Raw genomic sequence first — 20,624 nt, forward strand, 5'->3', positions numbered from 1 at the left:
TGTGTGTGTGTGTGGGCAGCTTTGTGTGAGTGTGTGTATGCACTTAAAATTACAATGGAATTAAGATAGTGACTAGGAATTAAGTTTAAAAATATTGTCAAAATTCATGTATTTCCACTTATGAGAATGCATTTTCCTATTGTAAGAGCTGCAAATCAGTGTCCCTGACTATTATGACTATTAAGTTTTCACTGCTCAAAAGTTTTTATGTTAAGGAAAGAAGTATTGCATACCAAAACATTTAGGCTGGCAAGTTCTCTTTATTTCACTGAAAAATGCATCTCTATATATACTGCCTTCTTTTGTGATAGTCATCTCTCTGATTTAAAATCAACATTTTGTAACAATATGTACTTATTAGCATGTCTTGCTTGAAAATTATCTGTGGCAATCTTGCTTTATTTACTACATTCTATAATTTACATCTGTTTTTAACATGCACACACACACACACACACACACACACACACACACACACACACACACACACACACACACACACACACACACATGTGCGCGCGAACGCACATGCACACTACAAAAGAGATCAGAAACAGTACAGTTTATGTGCAAGGTATCATGCTTTATTTTAAATTTAATAATACAGCATCTCATGGAGGTTCCATACAATTCAGAAAAAAGAAAACAGATAACACATTAATGGATCTAAACCAAACTGAAGTGTGGGCTTGTTATCATTAAATAACACAGTGGTTATTTTTCCTATGGTTCATGGCTTCATCTTGCCCATAACAGACAGTATGAAATGCTAATACTACCACACAACACTATTAGTTCACTCTGGGAACCTCCAGGAGTGGCACTGTTCCTGCAAAGAAGTACCTGAACAACTTGTTAAAATGAGGGGAATGGCCAGGTGATGTTATTTTTCAAGCTACTCCAAGTAGTTACCATGCCAGAAACAGTGCATATAAAAATGAGGTGTGTTAAGTGCTGGCCGCTTGCACTTTCCACATAATATCAAATTATTCTCTCTTAATGATGGTAACATGACAGGTCAGTCTGTATGTAAAACTTATTGCTATCTCTTGCAGGAGGGTATTTGCAAAAGACAGCATATGCCTTACATTTTACAATCAATATACATATGTCCTTGCACGTACAGAGAAACCGTGCATAATGTTGTCACGTGAGTGCAGGTAAGTCTTCAACAGGGAGCCTCTCTACCTGTTGAGGCAAGCTTAGACATCAACATTATGTTGAGGCACAAATATTTGAAAGTTAAGCAGGGTATTCGCTCTCTAAGTAACTTTCTCCTGCCAACTATTAGTTCCATAAGTTACAGTTAAATATGTCATAAAATAAAAGGTACAAAACTTCCATAACCGGTAAAGTCGGCTATATACAGTATGTACATGAAGAATGGAAAAAAATGGTTAAAATTGCTAAGTCATATAATGACAATATCACAATCTGTCACTTTCTCAGACTTCGTCTTGTCCAGTTAAGTACAAAAATAATTATTTTTAATATTTACAAGAATTAGATGTTTCAGTCTATATTCATAAAGCTTCCAGTTTTCAATAACTTACATAAGGCATTAAAAAAATAAACTAAAATAGATTGAAAACTTGTGAAACACTTTACATGGATCGTATATGAATATTGATGGTGGCAGAGTCAGATCCAAGTCCATTTGTTAATTTCAGCATGTAAGGTCCTGCATCATTTTCTCTGACACCAGCGATGGTAAGGACAGTCACATCTTCTGTTGTTTCAATATGGAATCTACCGCTTGCTTCTAGATCCTTAAGTGTTTTTCCTCCTCGTAGCCATGTGACATCAGGAGAAGGCTCGCCTGAGAATGCACATGAAACTGTAAGAACTTTTCCTTTATCAATACTGATGTCAGATGGAACAGCTTCAATTTTGGGAGGTAATCCTTAGCAGAAAAATATAATACATTAAAAAATATCATCACTTAGAGGAAGTAGTTATCCTTTTTTAATCATTGGTTATAGTGCCATGCAGCATGGAAAAAACTTGTTGATTTTACTGGCACGCCACAGCTTTGATTAAGGTTTAATGTGCACCTTTAACACCACGTTTAATCATTTTGCCTGTAGACCTTTCCAGTTGTTTATGACTGGACAGTTCTGCAACACTGCTGGAACTTATGACAGCAGAAGACTGTTTCACAGAAGACATGCTTTGAGCAGACATGCTCGCAAATTTAACTTCACTCATACTGCTGCTGCTACTGAAGGATGTCTCTTGTTTAGAGGATGCCATGTGAACAGCCTTGGCAGAGATGCTTTCCTGCATGCTCGCAGCAGCACTTTTCCCCAATACTACCTTTTGAGGTGGTTCTTCAACTAGAGCTGTGGAGCATAGCAAACATAAAACCAAAATCAATGACATCAGATTGACAGGAAAGGCAATATGATCCTATAGGTTGACATAAAACATCTGTTCAGAAAGATCTCATCTTTATATCAATGTAAAATGTTATTTCTTAAAGTTTGGGATTATTTTGGGAACATAATTATTGGTGAACATGACACTAGAAAATTAGGACTGAATGACATAATGTTTAGGGCACTGCATTCAACAAAACTCTTGAACCTCAGTTAATCATATTCTCGCTATATGTGCAAGCCCAAACCAGTGTATCTTTGGCATTCAGCTACAACAAAGCATGCTATATGATTGTTAAGGATTAGAAAGCTAGAAAAGGAGTAACATCTGTTTTGTTCCTTTCCACAAAACTGCAAATTTTGTGATTGTCTCATAAAATAATAATAATTAAAAAGTTAGCTGCAGGAAAAAGACTCCAGTATAAGCATGAAAACCAGTGGCACTTTAAACATGCTATTTTTTACTGCAATTTTGCATTATGGTATCTCACATCAGGTTGTTCAAATGTGAAAAAAAACCCACAAAAGTTGGACTTTTCTGACCTTTGTTCATATTTGTTACGAATCTTGGAGTCTGTTCTTCTGTTTATATACATGTAGCTTACTTCTTTGGTTCAGAATGTTAACGGAATCTGACAAGCAGCAGCTATAACCCCTTCCAACTTCTGCAACTATTTTTGTGTTTTCAAATATTTACGAGTCACTAGTCTGGTAGTATCTATGAGATTTTTGAGAATCATAAAATAGTTTTAGTCAGTAATGATGAATATGGAAATAAATATACAGCAAATCAAGTTTTTAAGAAGGATTTCGGAAGATGACGATAAAATTATTACAAAGTCAGAAGAAGAAAACACTGTGCTTGCTACTGCATTAACCTATTTTTCTAGCAGTTTTTTTTTTCATCATACAACTTTTACTATCATATATGCAAGCAAGAATAGCTCAGTGCGTTAAAACAAAATTTTCTTGAATCAGCCTTTGTTGAACATAATTCAAAGTGGACAGCTCATCTACTCCAGATCGGCCAGATTTCCTATATGGTACAAATCCTAAGTATGATAAAAAGCATAAATATTCTCCTAGCTTCAAAATGTGATGACTATGAAATAAGTATAAAAAATGAATTATTAGGGGTTTAGGCCCTGATATGGGGTAGGCCTTGTGGAATGGTTGTCCTGTTGTGGAAAGTGTTATGGTAATGTTAAAGTGTGAAATTAAATCAAGGAAAGGTTTGCAGACTTGTTTGCATCAAAATGCTAATCAAATAAAGCATAGTCAGTGAACTTGCCTTATTATCTGCAGTCAGAAGACAGCAAAGTTTAGCATCTGTTTCACATCTTTTTTTGTATGCAATACTTACATCAAGAGATTTATTTATTTTAACTGTTGAAATGCAACCTATGTAATGTGGTTCCATCTCACTCAAAATCAGGCAATTAGCTTAACCTTTTCAGGGCAGGCTTAAAAAACACTTATTAAGCTCATTTTAATCACAAAATTTTGCTCACCAAAGGTTCAGGATATTGGATTTTACGAACTGTATAAAATAGTATATATAATGATTTTTTAAATATCTTTACATTGTTTGTAGTGTAATGATTAAATTCCTGCAACTGCATGCTATACTGGATCTATGTATGTATCTGCATGTGCACAAATGCTCCTCAGATGTCCCCCACAAAATGTGGGCTTTTGTGTAAAGAAAACGATATGTGAGTCTGTACACACACACACACACACACACACACACACACACACACACACACACACACACACACACACTCTCTCTCTCTCTTTCACAAGCATATGATTTTGCAGCATTAAATGTACATACATAATTACATTAACAGCAGCATTAAAAATATGTACACAATCTAATCAGTGGTTTATCCAGTAAATCTACCCTAGTCTATTTCCTACATCCCAAACATGCAGCCAACTCACAAAATACAGTTCATCATTGGTACTGTAGTGTATACAGGCTGCATGTAAGATGTGAGAGGGAACTAAGGAAGATTTATGTTGGAGTTGCTGAGAACTGACAAACTGGATAGTGCACAGGTAGGATGGAATGCACTCATGTTATGTCTATGCATTTGATGATGTGAAATAAAGTTTGTGATCATCTTCCTTTTCCTAAAAGTAAGAAACACTACATTTATTCTATTTTAAATTAAATAATTTCTCTGTTCTTTGAGTACATTTACAGTTTTTCTTCATGCTGCCTTGATGTATTTGGGCTGTGTGCACATGCACGCACACACACACACACACACACATATATCTGTGTGTGTCTGTGTGCGTAAAGGTAGTGCAAAGCCCAAGTCATTACAGCATACAGCAATACTACCTGCTGATAACACAAGATGGTGCTTCATATGGAGGGCTTTTGTAGTGTCAAACAGATCTTAAAAACAAGAGTGCTGTGATTGTAAACAGTGCAATACCATTTACTGCAGAATGTCAGACTCCAAAAGCTGTTCCACCTTTAAACTCATGTTTTCTAATAATTTTCTAAGCCTCACATAACTCATTGCTCTTTTACCAGTTTAGTTCAGGGGGTCATGGCTATGTGCCATTAACGAGCTTCTCCATTTAGTCCTGAGTTCTTTGTGTCCCTTAATTTCCATTTGCAAACTGTGTGACTCTGAGCAAGTCACTTTACAACGTGTCTATCTAACTACTTGCAGATGTTTATCAACCACATTATCGATGTTCTCATATTGTAAAATGACTACTTTGGATCTATTAAATATGTAACAATTTGGCGATTTAAATGTTTTTATTTGGTTTTGACATAATACTTTTGTTTTGCATTTGTATCTGATTTGTTTGTTTTTTAATTGTCTGTACCCTGTGTCATGGCTGAAAAGGGTCCTTGGACCTCTTCACTTACCTGTTTATCTGATGTTAAATAAATACAATGGCTAAATAAATAATATTCAAATTGGGTGAACGGGACATCTGCTGCACAATTTCTATACACATCATTAAGTGAAAAACAAATTAGATGTGCATTAGTGTGGCAAAATTTATGACAAAAGACTATGTCACCTCTCATGCACCCAGTAAGCATTTGGTGCAGTTCTATCACTTTGCACTCCCACAGTGCAGGGTCAAAATACTATTTCCAAGTTCTAGTCTCCCAGGATCCAAATGAGAATTATTTTAGAAGAAATGCAAAATTTGAATGAATGAATGAATAAAAAAAGAGGAGCTTTAACACTATGTGTTCCACACATCATTTCAGTATAAAACAAGGCCCTCTCTGAGAGGGTTGCATTGACTATCACATCACGTAACAGTTGGTACAAGACTATGAAAAAGGAGACAGTGTGGCATTTAGTATGATAGTATGGTATAAAGGTGTAGTCTTGTCCAGGGATTTCTCATATAGATTGGTATATCTCCTGTGAAAGTTTCCATACTTTTAATGGGAGAGACATTTTGGACAATTCTGCAGTGTTCTGAGGCAAATAATACTGTTACTTTTAAGAGTAAAACAGATTGTGGAGATGTATGGGTAGCGCTAGGTCCTTAGGTTTAACAGTTAGCTTTAGAGTGGGATTCAAACTGTGGAATGTACTATACTTTAGATGAATTCTCACACACACTTAAAAATCTCAAAATTAAATTTTAAAGTCTAATATCCCAAAAAGTTTTGCAATCCATTGTATTTTACTCCAAAAAATTATACTAACAGCTAGCACTATTGGTAGAGTTTTAAATCATTTTCAAAAGTTTCAAAAATTCAACCTGTTGTTAAATAACTGTTAGTTTTTTACACTGCATCTAAACATGCTGCAGTTTAAAATCATAGCAGCTACCAGTTGCTGAGTAGCCCATCCTTTGCTTTCCTCTTTGCGTTCAACATCAAGCAATAAAAATGCTAATGACAGCTAAAAGCAGCACTACATTATTTCAACACACTCAATCATCTATGTGGACAACTGCAAAATACTAACTTTGATGCCAGTAAGAAACAATTTGCTAAGCAGATGAAGCCTAAATGTATTAAGGAAAGGATATGTAAAATCTGAACATGCAAGTCCTCATGGGTAGACCACAGATAAAGCTATTACAGAAATTTCAAGGTTACTATATGGTATCATTTTAATATATTCTTGATAGCCATTTGAAAGAAATTATAGTTTTCTATACCAAGGGTTGTGGTCTTAAAAATTACAGGAGTTTTTCCATGTGTCATGCAAAATGTGCTGTCATTCTCTATTGGGTGAAAGTTAAACTAAATACTGTGACTAGGAGGATGGTGACAGCTGCTGCCATGTAAAAGAAATAGATTTTCAGTTTTTAGTTTTAGACTGTTAAAAGGTTAAAACATATAAGCAAACAAGTACCTTAAAAACTGAAAGGGACAACGTGGTTCTACATATGGAAACTTTGTAGTTTGGGCAGTTAGCTGTGGCTTCCAAGCAGAGTGCTGCTCACAGCTGTAGTTTTAGACACTGCTACTTTTAACTGGAATGTTATTTTTAGCTAATAAATGATCACACTAGCCAAAAAGCCAGAGTTTGAAAGTAAACTCTTATGTCAACCTGTAGGTCATGCCATGTGCAGAGATGGGTAAAATATTCAAGAAAAGTGCAGAACTATGCAGAAAAAAATCTGATGCCACTAATATTATTTTATAAAAATACTACAGGTAAGTTACCACTGTGTAGCTCCTATTTCTTCTTTTACTAGATTATCTGAAAACTAGAACATTGGGAATGCTTTACTGGAATTAAAACATTGTGACACATAGTGCATGAACTTACCAACAACATTTAAGGATGCTGTAGCTGAACATTGTCCATGAAAATTCTTTGCAGTAACTGTGTATTTTCCACTGTCAGGTACAGTTGGCTTTTGAATTTCAAGAGTGTACATACTTCCAGAACGACTAACTTTCATATTTCTTGAAATGTTAATCTAAAAAGAAAAAAAAAATCCCACAGCAAATGTTTTACTTTACTAATTCATGTTTTTGTCTTTAAAAATACTGAAACCTTTTTCCTGTTTCCTGTTTTACTGAGTTATAAAAGGCTTGCTTTTTATATACCCTTTTAAAGGCTCTTATCATCTTACCTGTATCAAGGCATTTGTTGAATTAAGTATTGTACCTGTCCCTCCTGTCATTAATTACATATTTGAGTTGTTTTATAATGCTAATAATAAAAACATACTTTGTATTAAGCAATGACCTACGAAAATCTAGCCATCTCTCAGTGACATCATTCTGATACATCCATAGACTTTAATGGATTGGGCCTCCATGCATGTGACATGGTAAATCCATTTCAAGTCTATGAATACATCTCCACACTATCCCTGCACTGTTGTCATGGGGAGTAAAGGTCAACTGAAATCCTTCATGAGGTCAATGAAGGGCAATTTTATTTCCAAAAAGGTTACAACAAACAAAAGGGCATCCATAATATGAATAAGTAGAGAAAAACACATTGTGGAGCTGTAAGCACCTCATGCTGTGGTGCAAAAAGTATGATAACAAATTCCAATAAAACATTCTAAAGCAAGTAACATTCCTATATACTTAGCTGCAAGTGTTGTAAAATGAATCAAATGATCTGGGAAAATTCTGCCCTTAAACCAGAGTAACCTGAAATATGGAAAAAGGTCTGGATATACCTGTAGTGCACTTTTTAAATTATCATTATGCTTAGCACTATGATTTATATTTATGTCAGCAAATACTGTGTACTTCCTTGAGTAAGCTGCAAGTAGTCAAACACAGAAAAAAAAAATCAGAAATAATCTGCACTGATAGAACTAGCAATTAAAGGTTTGACAGCTAGTATGGGACAGAACAATGTTGAGAAAACAGCCCTGCTCATTTTTCGAAAGACCAGGAACAAAAGTGGATACTCATTCATAAATACTAAATAAATGTGTATGCTGTTATTCAAGCTCTTTATCCAGCATGTGTCAGAAATCATTAAAAATGAAGCCAAGAGGCTAAGCCAATACTCAACCTGGTATACCAATATAAACAAACAAACAAGAAGTCAGGCCTGAATCAAAAAACATCTACAAGACCAAAATAAATTAACATGTGCATTACTTGTTCTAAAATGTAATAAATATTAAATATAATCAATAAATAAACAAAAGGCATAACTTTGAAATGCTATAATCAAAACCATATCTAAAACTGGTCTACATTAACATGTCTTTGAAAAAGCTAAGTTTTAGGGAACTCTTAAATTGCCCTAACATTACATCAAACCTTAACAGGCATGGTGGAGAAATCATATAGAAGAAACGAATGTAACTTTGATGATGGCTGCAAACTGAACAACAACATAACTTCAACTTTCACAGTGTGATAAAAGAAACTGACAAAAAGGAGTGCCATTGAAAAAATATTGTAAAATTCAGTAACTGGCTAGTAAATACACTACTTGGATGCCAGCAAAGAAGACATTTGGAAAACCTGAAAGAAACTCAATCAGAAAAGTTGGAGAGAAAACACTGTCTGGGAAGAATTCTGCAGCTGTTCCACAAAAACTTTTCAAGTTTTATTTCTAGTTCAAGAGATGGCTTCCAGTAATTTAGAGGAAAAAATAAATTTACTGAGAGGCGATTAAAATAAATGGAACACTGAAGGAATATAGCAATTCGAATTAAAAAAAAAGGCTGGAAAAAATAGAAGAAGCTTTAACTAGCCATACAGACGAACTAATAAAACTGCAAAAATCAGAGGTTGACATGAAAAAAAGCTAGCTGAATATGAGGTTTCTCAAGAAAAACTGTTTAAAAAATAGAAGAGTTAAAGGAAGCAGCACACAGAGAAAACCTGAGATTTTCTGCTGTACGAGAGAAACTGGAAGGAACAGACTGTATTAATTTTATGAACGCACAAATAAGCAACTAGACTGTTGTTTCACAGCAGAATTTGTTAACTGAAAGGGCACCTCGAGTGTATGCTCCAAACCTGGCCATGAGAAAGCAGCCAAGACCTATATTAGTAAAGATGCAATCATACCAGCAGAAACAGTTCATCCTGATAAAACTGTTGCAGAAGGGCAAAGTATTAAAAACTGGAGACAATAGAGTGATTGTAGAAAATGATTATTCATGGTACACCAGGTAAAAGAGAATAAATTTTATCCCAGCAATCAGGGAATATTAACAAGCAGGTGTGAGATTCAAACTGCTGTATCCAGCTGTCTTCAAAGTGTTTTTTCCTGGAAGATCAAAGTCATTTTCTGACACAGAGCAAGCTAAGGAGGAAATAAAACATTTATCCATAAAAAAGTGAGTCAGCAGGCAGAAGAGGACTCTGCTTCTCACTCTTCTGATGGTAAAGTTCATAGAGAAACTTTGTCAGTGAAACCTTTTCCAATGTTCCAAATGAAAATGCAAGAGAGACAAGAAAGCACAGCAGCTGACTATAAGAATCAGGAGTACATTGTTCAAGTCATCCAAAATCTGGTGTTGGGAGATGGATAGGAAGAAGACCAGCAATTTTGATTTAGTGCATAAATGGAAGACTATAAAACATTTTATCACATTTGTGAAATATGGTTTTGCAAGAAAAAAAGTCGCTGAAAAATAATAGATTTTGTTGCCTTGGTTCAACTTGTGGGTGGATTGTAAAGCATATACCCTACATTATATCATTAAGGTTTAGAAGGACACAAAAAGGGGGAAAACTGTACATAAAACAGATTTTCTTCTCATTAGTATTTGTATAAAACATTTCATAATACAAACTGCATGTTATATAGGTAGTAAAACAGTTTTGTGTAGTGTGTAGTCAAGGGTATTTTAAATGTAGAGAGAGTCTTTTCACTGGATGTTATATGGGTTAAAGATATTAAACTAAACAAGTACTTTTTTAGTTGTTAGAAATATAGGTTTTACAACATAACAAGAGAAATAAAAAGGCTGGACAAAAGCAAGTTTAATGTTCATATACTGTTATCTTGGGTTGCTGAGGTGATGTGGAGAAGAGCACTGATTATATTATATGTAGAATCAGGCTAGTTTCTCTTTTTATTTTACAAGGGTGAATGTCTAGATTACTACCTTTAGAGTCAGCTGTAAACAGGTGTTTTTTGTAAGCATGCAGGCTTTACAAATAAGACAAAATGATGGAATGCCATGAAAATGTTAAGCTTCGGTCAGCTGTAAACAGGTGTTTTTGTAAGCATGCAGGCTTTACAAATAAGACAAAATGATGAAAAGCCATGAAAATGTTAAGCTTCTTACAACTACAATGACACTAGCTTGTTTGTTTTCCACTGGCAAATATTCAGTGGAGTTGAAATGTCTGCAGCTGAGGGCAGCTGTGTATTTTTTTCTGAGTGAAATTTACAAAGACTCATTACCTTGTACATTTTAATGGAGACAAGCTATCTGCAGGTGCAAATAGTTAATCTTCAGAATTCAGAGTATTCGGACAATATAGAGATTAGATTTCTAAAGAATTTTATGAAAATATTTGGTATGGAAGATGTGAATTCAGTAGTAGAAACTCAGATAGAATTTGCATATTATTTCCCAAGGTACAATAATTAGGCTAGACTAGATATAATTTATATTTTAAAGGAACATCTGCTTTTAATTGAAAGCTTCAGCATACATTCAATAGCTATTTCTGATCATGCACCAATAAAAACTTAGATGAAAAATGTAGGGTAATTAAGTAAAAATAAGACACTGGCACGTTCCCACCTACCTAATAAAAAGAGAGGAATTTAAGGAATGGGTATCGGAAGTTATTCAAGAGTTATTAGGGAAGATAGAAATATCTTCAAAAGTTATAGCTAGTGACTGGGATAAAATGAAAATGGAGTTGAAAAATAGGCCTGAAATAAAAGCAAAATAGATATGGTTAAGAAGTAATATAAATTACTTAGGGGCTAAAAAAGGTGAAAGTATTGCAGAATAAGGGGAATCTCACAGAACAAGAGGAGGAGCAAATGCAGAGTGCTAAAGAGAAAATAAGGGAATATCTGGATAACATACATGAGTTTAGAAAGATCGCAGTTAAGCAACTATGTTTTGATAACAACTCCAGAGCACAAACAATTTTAGTACAACTTATGCAACAGAAAATTGAAATGGTTGTCACCAAACGTACAGAGCCTGTAACAAGAAAAATAACCAGAAATCCTGTAGAGGTTTTGGAGATATTCTGGGAATGAGGAAAATGTGTATAAAGCAGAGAAATGTGGAAATCAAGAAAGAGTACAAATGGAAATATTTACGGAAGACTTAATTATGTCAAGGTTAGAGGTAGATGAGGCTCAACAACTAAAAGTTAAGATAGGAGGTGGTGAGTTAAAAACAGTGATGTGTAATTAATCTTCCGGAAAGTCAACAGTTACAGATAGTATTCCTGTGGAAGATTGGAAATTAGGAGGGAAGAAAGTGATAAAGATTGAAAAAAATTTGTTTAACAGTATTTTAAAAGGAGGGTAAGCACCAACATTTTGGAAGAAAGCTGTGGTGGCTGTGTTACCTAAAGATGGCCAAGACCCTTCAGACCTAGCTTCATATAGACCCACTTCAATTTTAAACCACAAGTGTCCAGTTATTATGTCTATACTAGGTAAAAAATGGCAAAGGTGTTGTCAAAATTGTTAGATATGAATCAGTGTAGTTTTGTGGAGGGAAGTCAAACATTTGCCAACATTAACAGAAAAAATGATCCGAAGGGAAGCAGAAAATACCTTAGTTGTTGGTGGGTCTTGATATAGAGAAAGCATTTCTCAGAGTAAGCTGGGATGTTATGAACAGGGTATTGGAAGTATTTTCATTCCCTGATACAATAATAAAGTTAATTATAAGGCTACATGAAAAACAGGAGGCAATAATTAAAGTGGGAGGCTTTCTCTCATATAAGCTGTGTTTGAACAGAGGAAACAGATGGGTTATTTAATTTATATTTAGAGTCACTGGCAAAGAAAATTAAGGACTCAGAAATACAAGGATATAATTGGTATGATAATCAAGAAAAGCTGGCTTTATTTGGAAATGGTATTATTTTGTACCTGATAAATCCAGAAAAGGACATCTCAGTGTTGTGGAACAATTTGAGACAGCTTGAAGACTTTTCAGGATATACAATTTATGAAGATAAAACAAAGGCTATAGCCATAAATAATGTACCCACACATGCATTTGTTCAGCAATACCCATATTTATGGAGATATGATAAGATGAAGTATGTAGGAGTACGGATTAAAAAGGCTTCTCTTTTAGCAGCTAAGGATATATGGAAAAAGACTAAACAAAAGATAATACAAAAAACTAAACTGAAAACTCTTATTTATGGATATGGACAGTAAGATACAAGGCAGTGAAAAATATATTTAGTCCCCTTAGTCTTGTATGCTGGTCAGGCATACTTTTATCAACCCAAGGATATGTTGTGGATAATAATTAATAAAGTATTGAAGGAATTTATCTGGGAGGGAAAGAGGGCAAGAGTTAAGTGTGATAAGACGATCCTTCCAATAGAACAAGGTGGTTTAGATTTACCTGATTTGAAGGGATATTTCAAAGCTACACAGTTAAGGCTCATATACATAACACAAGCAGAAGGTTATAATTCAAAATTGAAAGGGATGATAATGAAGCAATGGGGAGGTTCAAGAAATAGAGAGAGAGTGTGGGATTTTGGATGCAGATCCTTAAGGAGAATAATAACAACCACATAGAATATTATATTCAGAAAGTATTCTAAAATTAAGCCAATATGAGAATGGAGAAAGGAGATTTTTGCCAATACGGATAACTACAAGCAAGGGTACAGAAAACAGGTGAGAGGGGGCTGGAATTTACTGGATAAACCTGGCAAAGGAACAAAGATATTGGGAGCAAATAACTCAAGCTGGAAAGGTAATAGAACAGGATGAGGCCAAGAAGACATTTAGATTGCAGGCTAAAGACTACCTTCTCTAACAGGGCTTGATCTCAGAGTACAGGCAAAGAGAAAGGGGTAGAGGAATTATAAGTGAAAGACTTGCTCTTGTAGAGTTTTTAATTGATTCTAGAACAGATGCAGCTGTTAAGAAAGGGATAATTAGTAGCGTATATAAAATATTGCATGATAACTGTAAGAATCAATCACAGGAGGTCATAAAAGATTGGGAGGACAGACTGGAAAAGCAATTTATGCGAAAACAACCGGAAGACATACATATGACTCCTAAGTATGCAACCAAGTCCAGAAGGTTTAGGATCTTTGCTTGGAAGTGTTTGCATAGGTATTTTTATACCTCAAGCAAACTTCAAATAATTTTCCTTAGGTAGATAACAAACGTTACAGGTGCGATGAAAAAGAAAAGTAGCTGTGAACGCATGTTTTGGGAGTGTAATGAGATGGCAGATTTTAAACATGTCCTATACAGTACTGTATCAAAAATATCAAATGAGCAAATGGCTATAACTAAGGAAAAAAGAAGTTATGTTCTTACCATTGAGTTCCATCTGTGTTGTCCACAGAGTTCCATCTGTGTTGTCCATTTTCATTCTTCCTCAACTGTTAGAACTGTTGGGTAAGGATCTGCTCCTGATCTGACTTGGCCATTAGAAAACCTCATAGGTTCATAGGTTAGTACTAAGCTAACTGCCCTTGTGAGCCATTTTAAGCCTAGCCAATTAACCCTTGTGAGACTCAAACCCTGCACCTTGTGTTGGTAAGGCAAACACCTTAACCATTAGGCCACCCTCCCAACCTCATGATAACCAAAAAGTTATCAAGCTTCTACCTTACTCATAATCCACCAACCCCTAACATACCTCAGATTTTGTTTGCTGATTTTATTAGAAGTGGTACCTGTTAACATGCATATATAAAAGGATTCTTAAAAATGTATACATTCTATAGAGGAGATCATATCAAGAGCTCAATCAAAAGGACAGTGGTGTCCTTATAATATCTCATTCCTCAAGACGTTTGTAGAAACTAAAGATGGGTGTTGTTGGAAGGGAAGTTGAGGAAGAATGAAAATGGACAACACAGATGGAATGTTAAGTACATAAATTCTTTATCTGATGTTATCAATTTTCATTTTATCGTCAACTGTTGGGACAGAATCCTCAACTACCTAAAACCCTGGAAGGACTGACTCTAAGGAAGGATATTCCTGAGCACAGTTGAACCAAAGGATGTTCTACCCCTCAAGGACACATCTAATTTGTAGTGAATGATAAAGGTATGAGAACTTGCCCAAGTTGCTGCTGCACGTGTCATCCATGGAAACCCTGGAAAGAAATACTGAAGAAGTTGCCATGGATCTAGTTGAATGAGCTCTTACAGGATTTAATAATTTAAGACTCAATTTGTTATAGATTAAAGAAACAGAATCAGTCAGCCGTTTGGATAAAGTTACTTTTGCGACTGGTTTACTCAATTTCAAATCTGTAAAGGAAACAAACAATTGGTCTGTTTTCTTATTTCTTTTGTCTTATGTAGATAAAAACGTAATTGTTTGTCAACATCCAATAAATGCAACATATAATACTGGCAAATTAATGGACTGATTTTTATTGGATTAAAGATTCACTGGTTTGCAATGTAACTCTATCTTTATGAAAAATCATGTAGTGAGGTTTTGAAGACAAGGCTTGAATTTCTGAAATTCTTCTGAAGTAATGGCTACTAAAAAGACAGTTTTCCAAGTAAGAAACTTAAGGTCAGAATTAGCTGCTGGTTCAGAGGGGAAATGTATTAATACTTGTAGTACCAAGTTCAGATCCCATAGTGGAGCTGGGTCTTTAAACGATGGTCTCAAAAGAAGAGTGTTTCTCAAGAATGCTTTGCAGAGTTTAGCAAAGGCTACTAAAGAACCTTCAACTCTAATATGAAAATTAGACATTGCTGCTAATTGAACCTTAATGGTAGAGGGACTCACCCCTTCTTTAAAGAGCAGAGCTAAAATTTCAAGTATTTTATATATTGGAGCCGAGAAAGGGTCAATATGATTTTGATGTGTCCAGTAAACAAATCTTTTCTTTTACCTGAATAGAGTTTTCGTGTTGATGGTTTAAGGGAAGATAAAAGGATATGTCAGACACGGAAGAGAGCACAGGTTGTCTGACTATTAACGGAATTGAAGAAACCAGGATGTAAGCATGAGATTTGAGACGTCTGGGTGAGTCATGCCTGAATTGAATCCAGAATTCAAGGTTGGTAAAGTAGATGAGACCACAGGAAGGGGAACCAAATCTATCAAGGCCAGTAAGTATCAATGAGGATGAGTTTGTTCTTTAACCTGGCAACTATCTGCAGAAATTTGGGAATTAATGGGATCGGAGGGTAGGCAAAAACAGACCAGAAGGCCAATCGTGAAGTACAGTATCTTTTGTTGATTCCCTCTGTGCGGGGGGGGGGGGGGGCAAAGTTGTTGCTGCACTTGTTGTTTCGGGGAGAAGCAAAAAGATTGCAGCAAGGCTAGCCCCATCAACAAAAAATAATTTCTGCCACTTTCCTATTGAGGGACCACTCATGAGGACAAAGAATGGACCTGCTCAATTTGTTTGTTATCACTGGAATGTGCATTGCTAAGAGAAAGCGGTTGGATGAGATTGCCCATTGCCACACTCTGAGTACTTCTCAACACAAGGGGTATGATCTGGGCCCTCCTTCTTTGTTGATGTGCCAAACTGCTGACATTCTGTCTATTTGAATCACAATCATCCCTAAAGAGAGAGCATCCTGGAAGACCTGTAATGCTAAAAGCACTGGTCTCATCTCTAGGACATTGATATGTAAGTTGTCCCCTTTGGGGGACCAAGTGCTTTGGACTCTTTTCTCCAGAAAGTGCCGCCCCCAACTGGGAAGTGTCCATGGTCACTATGGTCACTATGGCCTTGGGCTGAGGGAGAAAGAATGGATGGCTTTGTATGGGCTGATATGATTGAATCCACCAACTGAGATCCCTCTTACATGCCTGAGTGATTCTTATTTGTGCTGATATGTACTGATAAAGACTAGACCACTGAGTTGATAACATCCATTGAAGAATTCTTGTGTGAAATCTGGCTAGCGGTACTAAGGTTATTACCGCTGACATTGATCCCAGAACTTGGTCTGAAATCATGGTACTGAAAATTATTTTTCTGACTTGAATCTAATAGTTTGTACTCTTGAGAGAGGAAAAGAAGTTATCACTGACTTTGTGTTGAAAACTGCTCCTATGAATTCCAAGTTTTGAGTTAGTTGTAGATGAGACTTGTCATAATTTAAGGTTATCCCCAGATGAAAACAAATATAGAGTACCAGATTTCTTGCTCTTATTAATCTAGCAAAGTCAGGTTACTTAAAAAGACTGAGTAACTAAAAAAACAACCTTTCTGAGTAATAAAAAAATATGGGAAAAAATGCCTGCACATACACATAAAAAAGTTAGAAGTGTCAGTGGCACTACACTCATCTTTGTTGTAGAAGGCTGTGGGTTATATTCTCATACCATGTAGATCAAGTGCTGACACTGCAGTGCAGCATATGGGGGGCTGCTGCACTCCTGAGTGTGCCTTCCTTCAGACAAGACATCAGACTGAGGTCCCTTCTGTTTTAGTTGGTGTTAGCTCAGGTGAAAGGTCCCACAGCACCTATCAAAAAACAGTAGAGGAAGTTCACTGATGCCATAGCCAAATTTCTCCTAGTAGTATAAATACTACCTTGTGTCCCCCTGAAAAGAGGCTACTAGCCTATTTGGACAATCCTGGTCAACAAAGGATAGATAGATAAATAAATAAATAAATAAATAAATAAAATAAAGTAAGACAGGCTAACAGGAAGAAAGAACTATCAGCCTTGTTCAAAGATCATGTGGAATGCAACATACTGGATTGTCTCCAAAAAACAAAAGTGTGAGTAAACATTTTATGTTCCTTAACTCACAAGTGGCTGCTGTCAGGCAGGTTACAAGCATAACAACACCACAGGCATTGATAACTGAATAGTACACTACATGGTCCACAAAAAGAACGTTAAATATAGCTAAGTTATAAGTAGTTTTAGAAAATAGGCAAAGCCAGAGGTAATTTTGAACCCTATCTGAACTTGTCTGCAGTAAACTAGATTTATACGCAGATGAGAATGGAACACTGAAACAGCACGAGACAGAGCGAGTGCATGTGTATGCGCATATGTGTGCGTGTGTCTGTATTTAATTCTGCACTGCAAGATGCAGGTCATCTTAACTCCCAATATTACTGCCAGTCTGTCTAGCCATTCATATAATTGTACAGATGGCATAGTGTGGCTAAGTAATCAGGCAGTATGGTGTATGAAAAGTAGGTGTGCTCCACAGTGATGATTCCTCTGTGTGCAACGTCCCGATTCTTTTCTGCATAACACAGGTTAACTTCCTAACATCAGCATGCAGGAAATAGGTAGTCCAACATCTGGTGCAGAGCAGTACTATTGTGAGCTGTGGCAGAGCTGCTAACTGTACATTGTGGTTTGCTTCCCTCCACCTATCTCCAGTGTACATGTGATTAAGTATCTGTGGTTATTCTGCATAGCTGGGGGAATCTGCACACATACATGGACTTGACCACTGCTTAGGTGGAGTAGGTAGGGTGGTATCACAAAACCTGAACATCCAGGAGGGAGAGAAGCTGTTTCTTATCCTCCTGAGCTATCATCTAAATTGTCCTAAGTGTCTATGCCATATGTGAATGAGTGCATGTGTCTACCCTATGATGGGATGCTAGCCAATTCAGGACTCATTTCACTACCTTGTGGCAACTCCCTTCATGACCATAATATGGATTAAGCATGATATCAGAGAATGAATGAATGATATGCTAAACAGCCTCCTGTCAGTCCCACCCTCCCACACACTATACCCCCCACTTGAGATTGGATCCATCTAATTTACTTGTGGCGGTGGTATTGTACAAGGTAAGTGGTCTTCCAGTGATCAAGTGATTGCTAACAGACAATCATTATACAAGCATTCTGCATCTTGCAGGCAGTATGCTGTTTTACTGGTGCATCAAAGAGGTTGTTCTTTTGTAATCACTCAGTTTTGACGGTACAGTGAAGGACTATAATGTGGAATGAAACAGAAAGCCATTTTTACACCCAGAGTTCAAAGACACAAAATGCCTCTGGGAATGGAAACCATCAAAAACAAGTGAGCTGCTTTTACAATGCTCTGGATTCATTCTCAAAGAAAAATGTCTAACATTCTATACCTGTGGTGACTAATGCTGGAACTGTAAGTAGATTCACTGTGATTCTAACTGAGTGGAAAGGCAAGACAGAGACTCTGTCTACAGGACAAGACTATTCTGAAGGCTGAAACCAGGAATCAGTCATTTTATCAGGCAACCTCTCTGGTGCCCTTTTGCCTGAGATGTGCTAGTGCTACTAGTATGCATGTCATGAACACCCAAGAAACTATTAACAGCTTGCCCCTGCCCCTACGTAGGTATAAAGGAATGTCTTGACTGGTTCAGGATTTTAACCTGTGAGTATGCATCTCGAAGATCCAAACATCACATCTACTTTCTGTGAAGAAGTGGGGGGTGAGAGAGTAACTCATGGTTAATAACTTAAAAGTAGTCTTTATTAATGCAGAAATTGGGGGGCCGCGGTGGTGCAGTGGTTAGCGTTGCCGCCTCACAGCAAGAGATTCTCCGGTTCGATTCTTGGCTGGGGTGCCTTCTGTGTGGCGTCTGCATGTCCTCCCTGTGGTTGCATGTGTTTCCTCTGGGTGCTCAGGTTTCCTCCCACATCCCAAAGACATGAAGTAGGTGGATTGAGCACTCTAAATTGGCCCTAGGTGTGAGCGTGTGTATGTGTGTGTGTGTGTGTGCCTTCTGTGGAAGGCTGGGCGCCGGGCTGGCAACTCGACACCATAAAACTCCACTGCCAATCATGAGCAGACAGATGATCCGCTGTGGTGACCCTTAACCGGAAAAAGCCAAAAGAAGATTAATGCAGAAATTATCAAATGTAGAATGGACTTTGGGTCCTTTTTCTTTTTTGGTGCTAAAACGTAATCTTGGTGCCCTCATTAATCTAAAGGAACATCTTGGAAGACTGCTTTTGCACTGTTTCCCTTGCTTGATGATTATGAAGGGGTGGAACATCTGGCAAGGGCAAAGAGGGTGGGACAGAAGAGGAAGAAAAGGGAATAACACATTTCTTGTAATTGCCTCCCTTATCCATGCCTCCTTGTTTATCCTGAGCCCAGCTGAGGTGTGGTGGGAGAACCTTTCCTCCAACCACCTCAGAATTCAGGCAGTCAGAACTGTTGCATTTCATAGAGGATGACCATGATTATGGTGAAATCTTAAAGGACCCCTACCTTCTAAATAAATTACTTTGTTGGAGCTCAGATGGGGTTATAGTAAGCCAGCTGAATCTGTGGGTTACATCTGAACAAAAGCCTTTGCTAACTCATTTGCTTCCTTGCAAAATAGTGATGCACAGGATGGAATCTCACTCCTGCAACTATAGGTGTCTGTCCTTTTCTTTCATTTCCTTCAGATGTTCTTCCCTCCCAGGAACAAATGACAAAGAGCCATTAAATGGCAAGTCCAAGGTCACTTTAGTGTCTTCAGCAAAGTAGCCAGTCACAACCAGGACTGCAGGCAAACAGCAATGCCCATCATTTATGGCACTGAAGACCATATGAACCATGAGGCTGCTAACTGTTACACAGATAACTGACTAAACCAAGCAACAGTCCTTCATTCATGAGGTATTGTTGGAAATAAAGCACATTAGTTAAACAGCTCAACAATCTCAGGAATAAAATGAAGGGCAAAGACACGTGCTTCCCAAATTTATTGATCTATTACCTTTGACTCCCTATAAGAGGAATGAGGAACATGAATCTGAGAAGAAGTTTTTTTCAGGTCTGTAGCCACGAAGATAAAATACAGATTCAGAGTCTCTACTCATAAAGAACATTCCTTTAGAGATCCATAGATAAGATTTTCCTTTTAGAGAATCATGTCTGCAATATCAGGTTCTCCTATGCTAAGAGAGGACACCCAGCAGAATTGCCGGAAGAAACAGCAAGCCTCTTGCAACCTTCTTTGAAAGAGTTTCCATTGGTCAGTCACCCCTCTCTCTCTCTCTCTCGAATTATGTGTAAAACTTCCTTGCATTTCAGGTAATCAGAAAAATATAAAGGAAGAGCAGCTTCTTCCTTCTCATTCCCATCTTTGGGTAGTGGATTATGGTCAGTATCCAAGCACTTTGTCTTGGAGGCACATATGTAGAGGCTTTTTAGGAATGGT

The 20,624-nt window shown here is 36.8% G+C and overlaps 1 protein-coding gene across 26 annotated transcripts in view; it reads right to left on the minus strand.

Annotated features, from left to right (window-relative positions):
• Positions 1–562: 562 nt before the first annotated feature.
• Positions 563–20,624, minus strand: part of LOC122805019 (titin-like) — a 759,244-nt gene continuing 739,182 nt past the window's right edge. For 24 of the 26 annotated variants that reach the window (XM_044075290.1, XM_044075281.1, XM_044075295.1 and 21 more), the window contains 2 exons: positions 7,160–7,313; positions 563–1,903 (listed from right to left, as the gene is read on the minus strand). In XM_044075290.1, coding sequence (XP_043931225.1) covers positions 1,605–1,903; positions 7,160–7,313 — 453 coding nt within the window. In that variant the 3' untranslated portion in view covers positions 563–1,604. Of the gene's footprint in view, positions 2,343–7,159; positions 7,314–20,624 lie in introns of all 26 variants that reach the window. The other 2 variants (XM_044075305.1, XM_044075277.1) reach the window with 2 other exon arrangements.

This window comes from Protopterus annectens, chromosome 6.part0, assembly GCF_019279795.1.
Source record: "Protopterus annectens isolate FY-2018-M chromosome 6.part0, PAN1.0, whole genome shotgun sequence".
In the NCBI taxonomy this organism is placed as follows: domain Eukaryota; kingdom Metazoa; phylum Chordata; order Ceratodontiformes; family Protopteridae; genus Protopterus; species Protopterus annectens.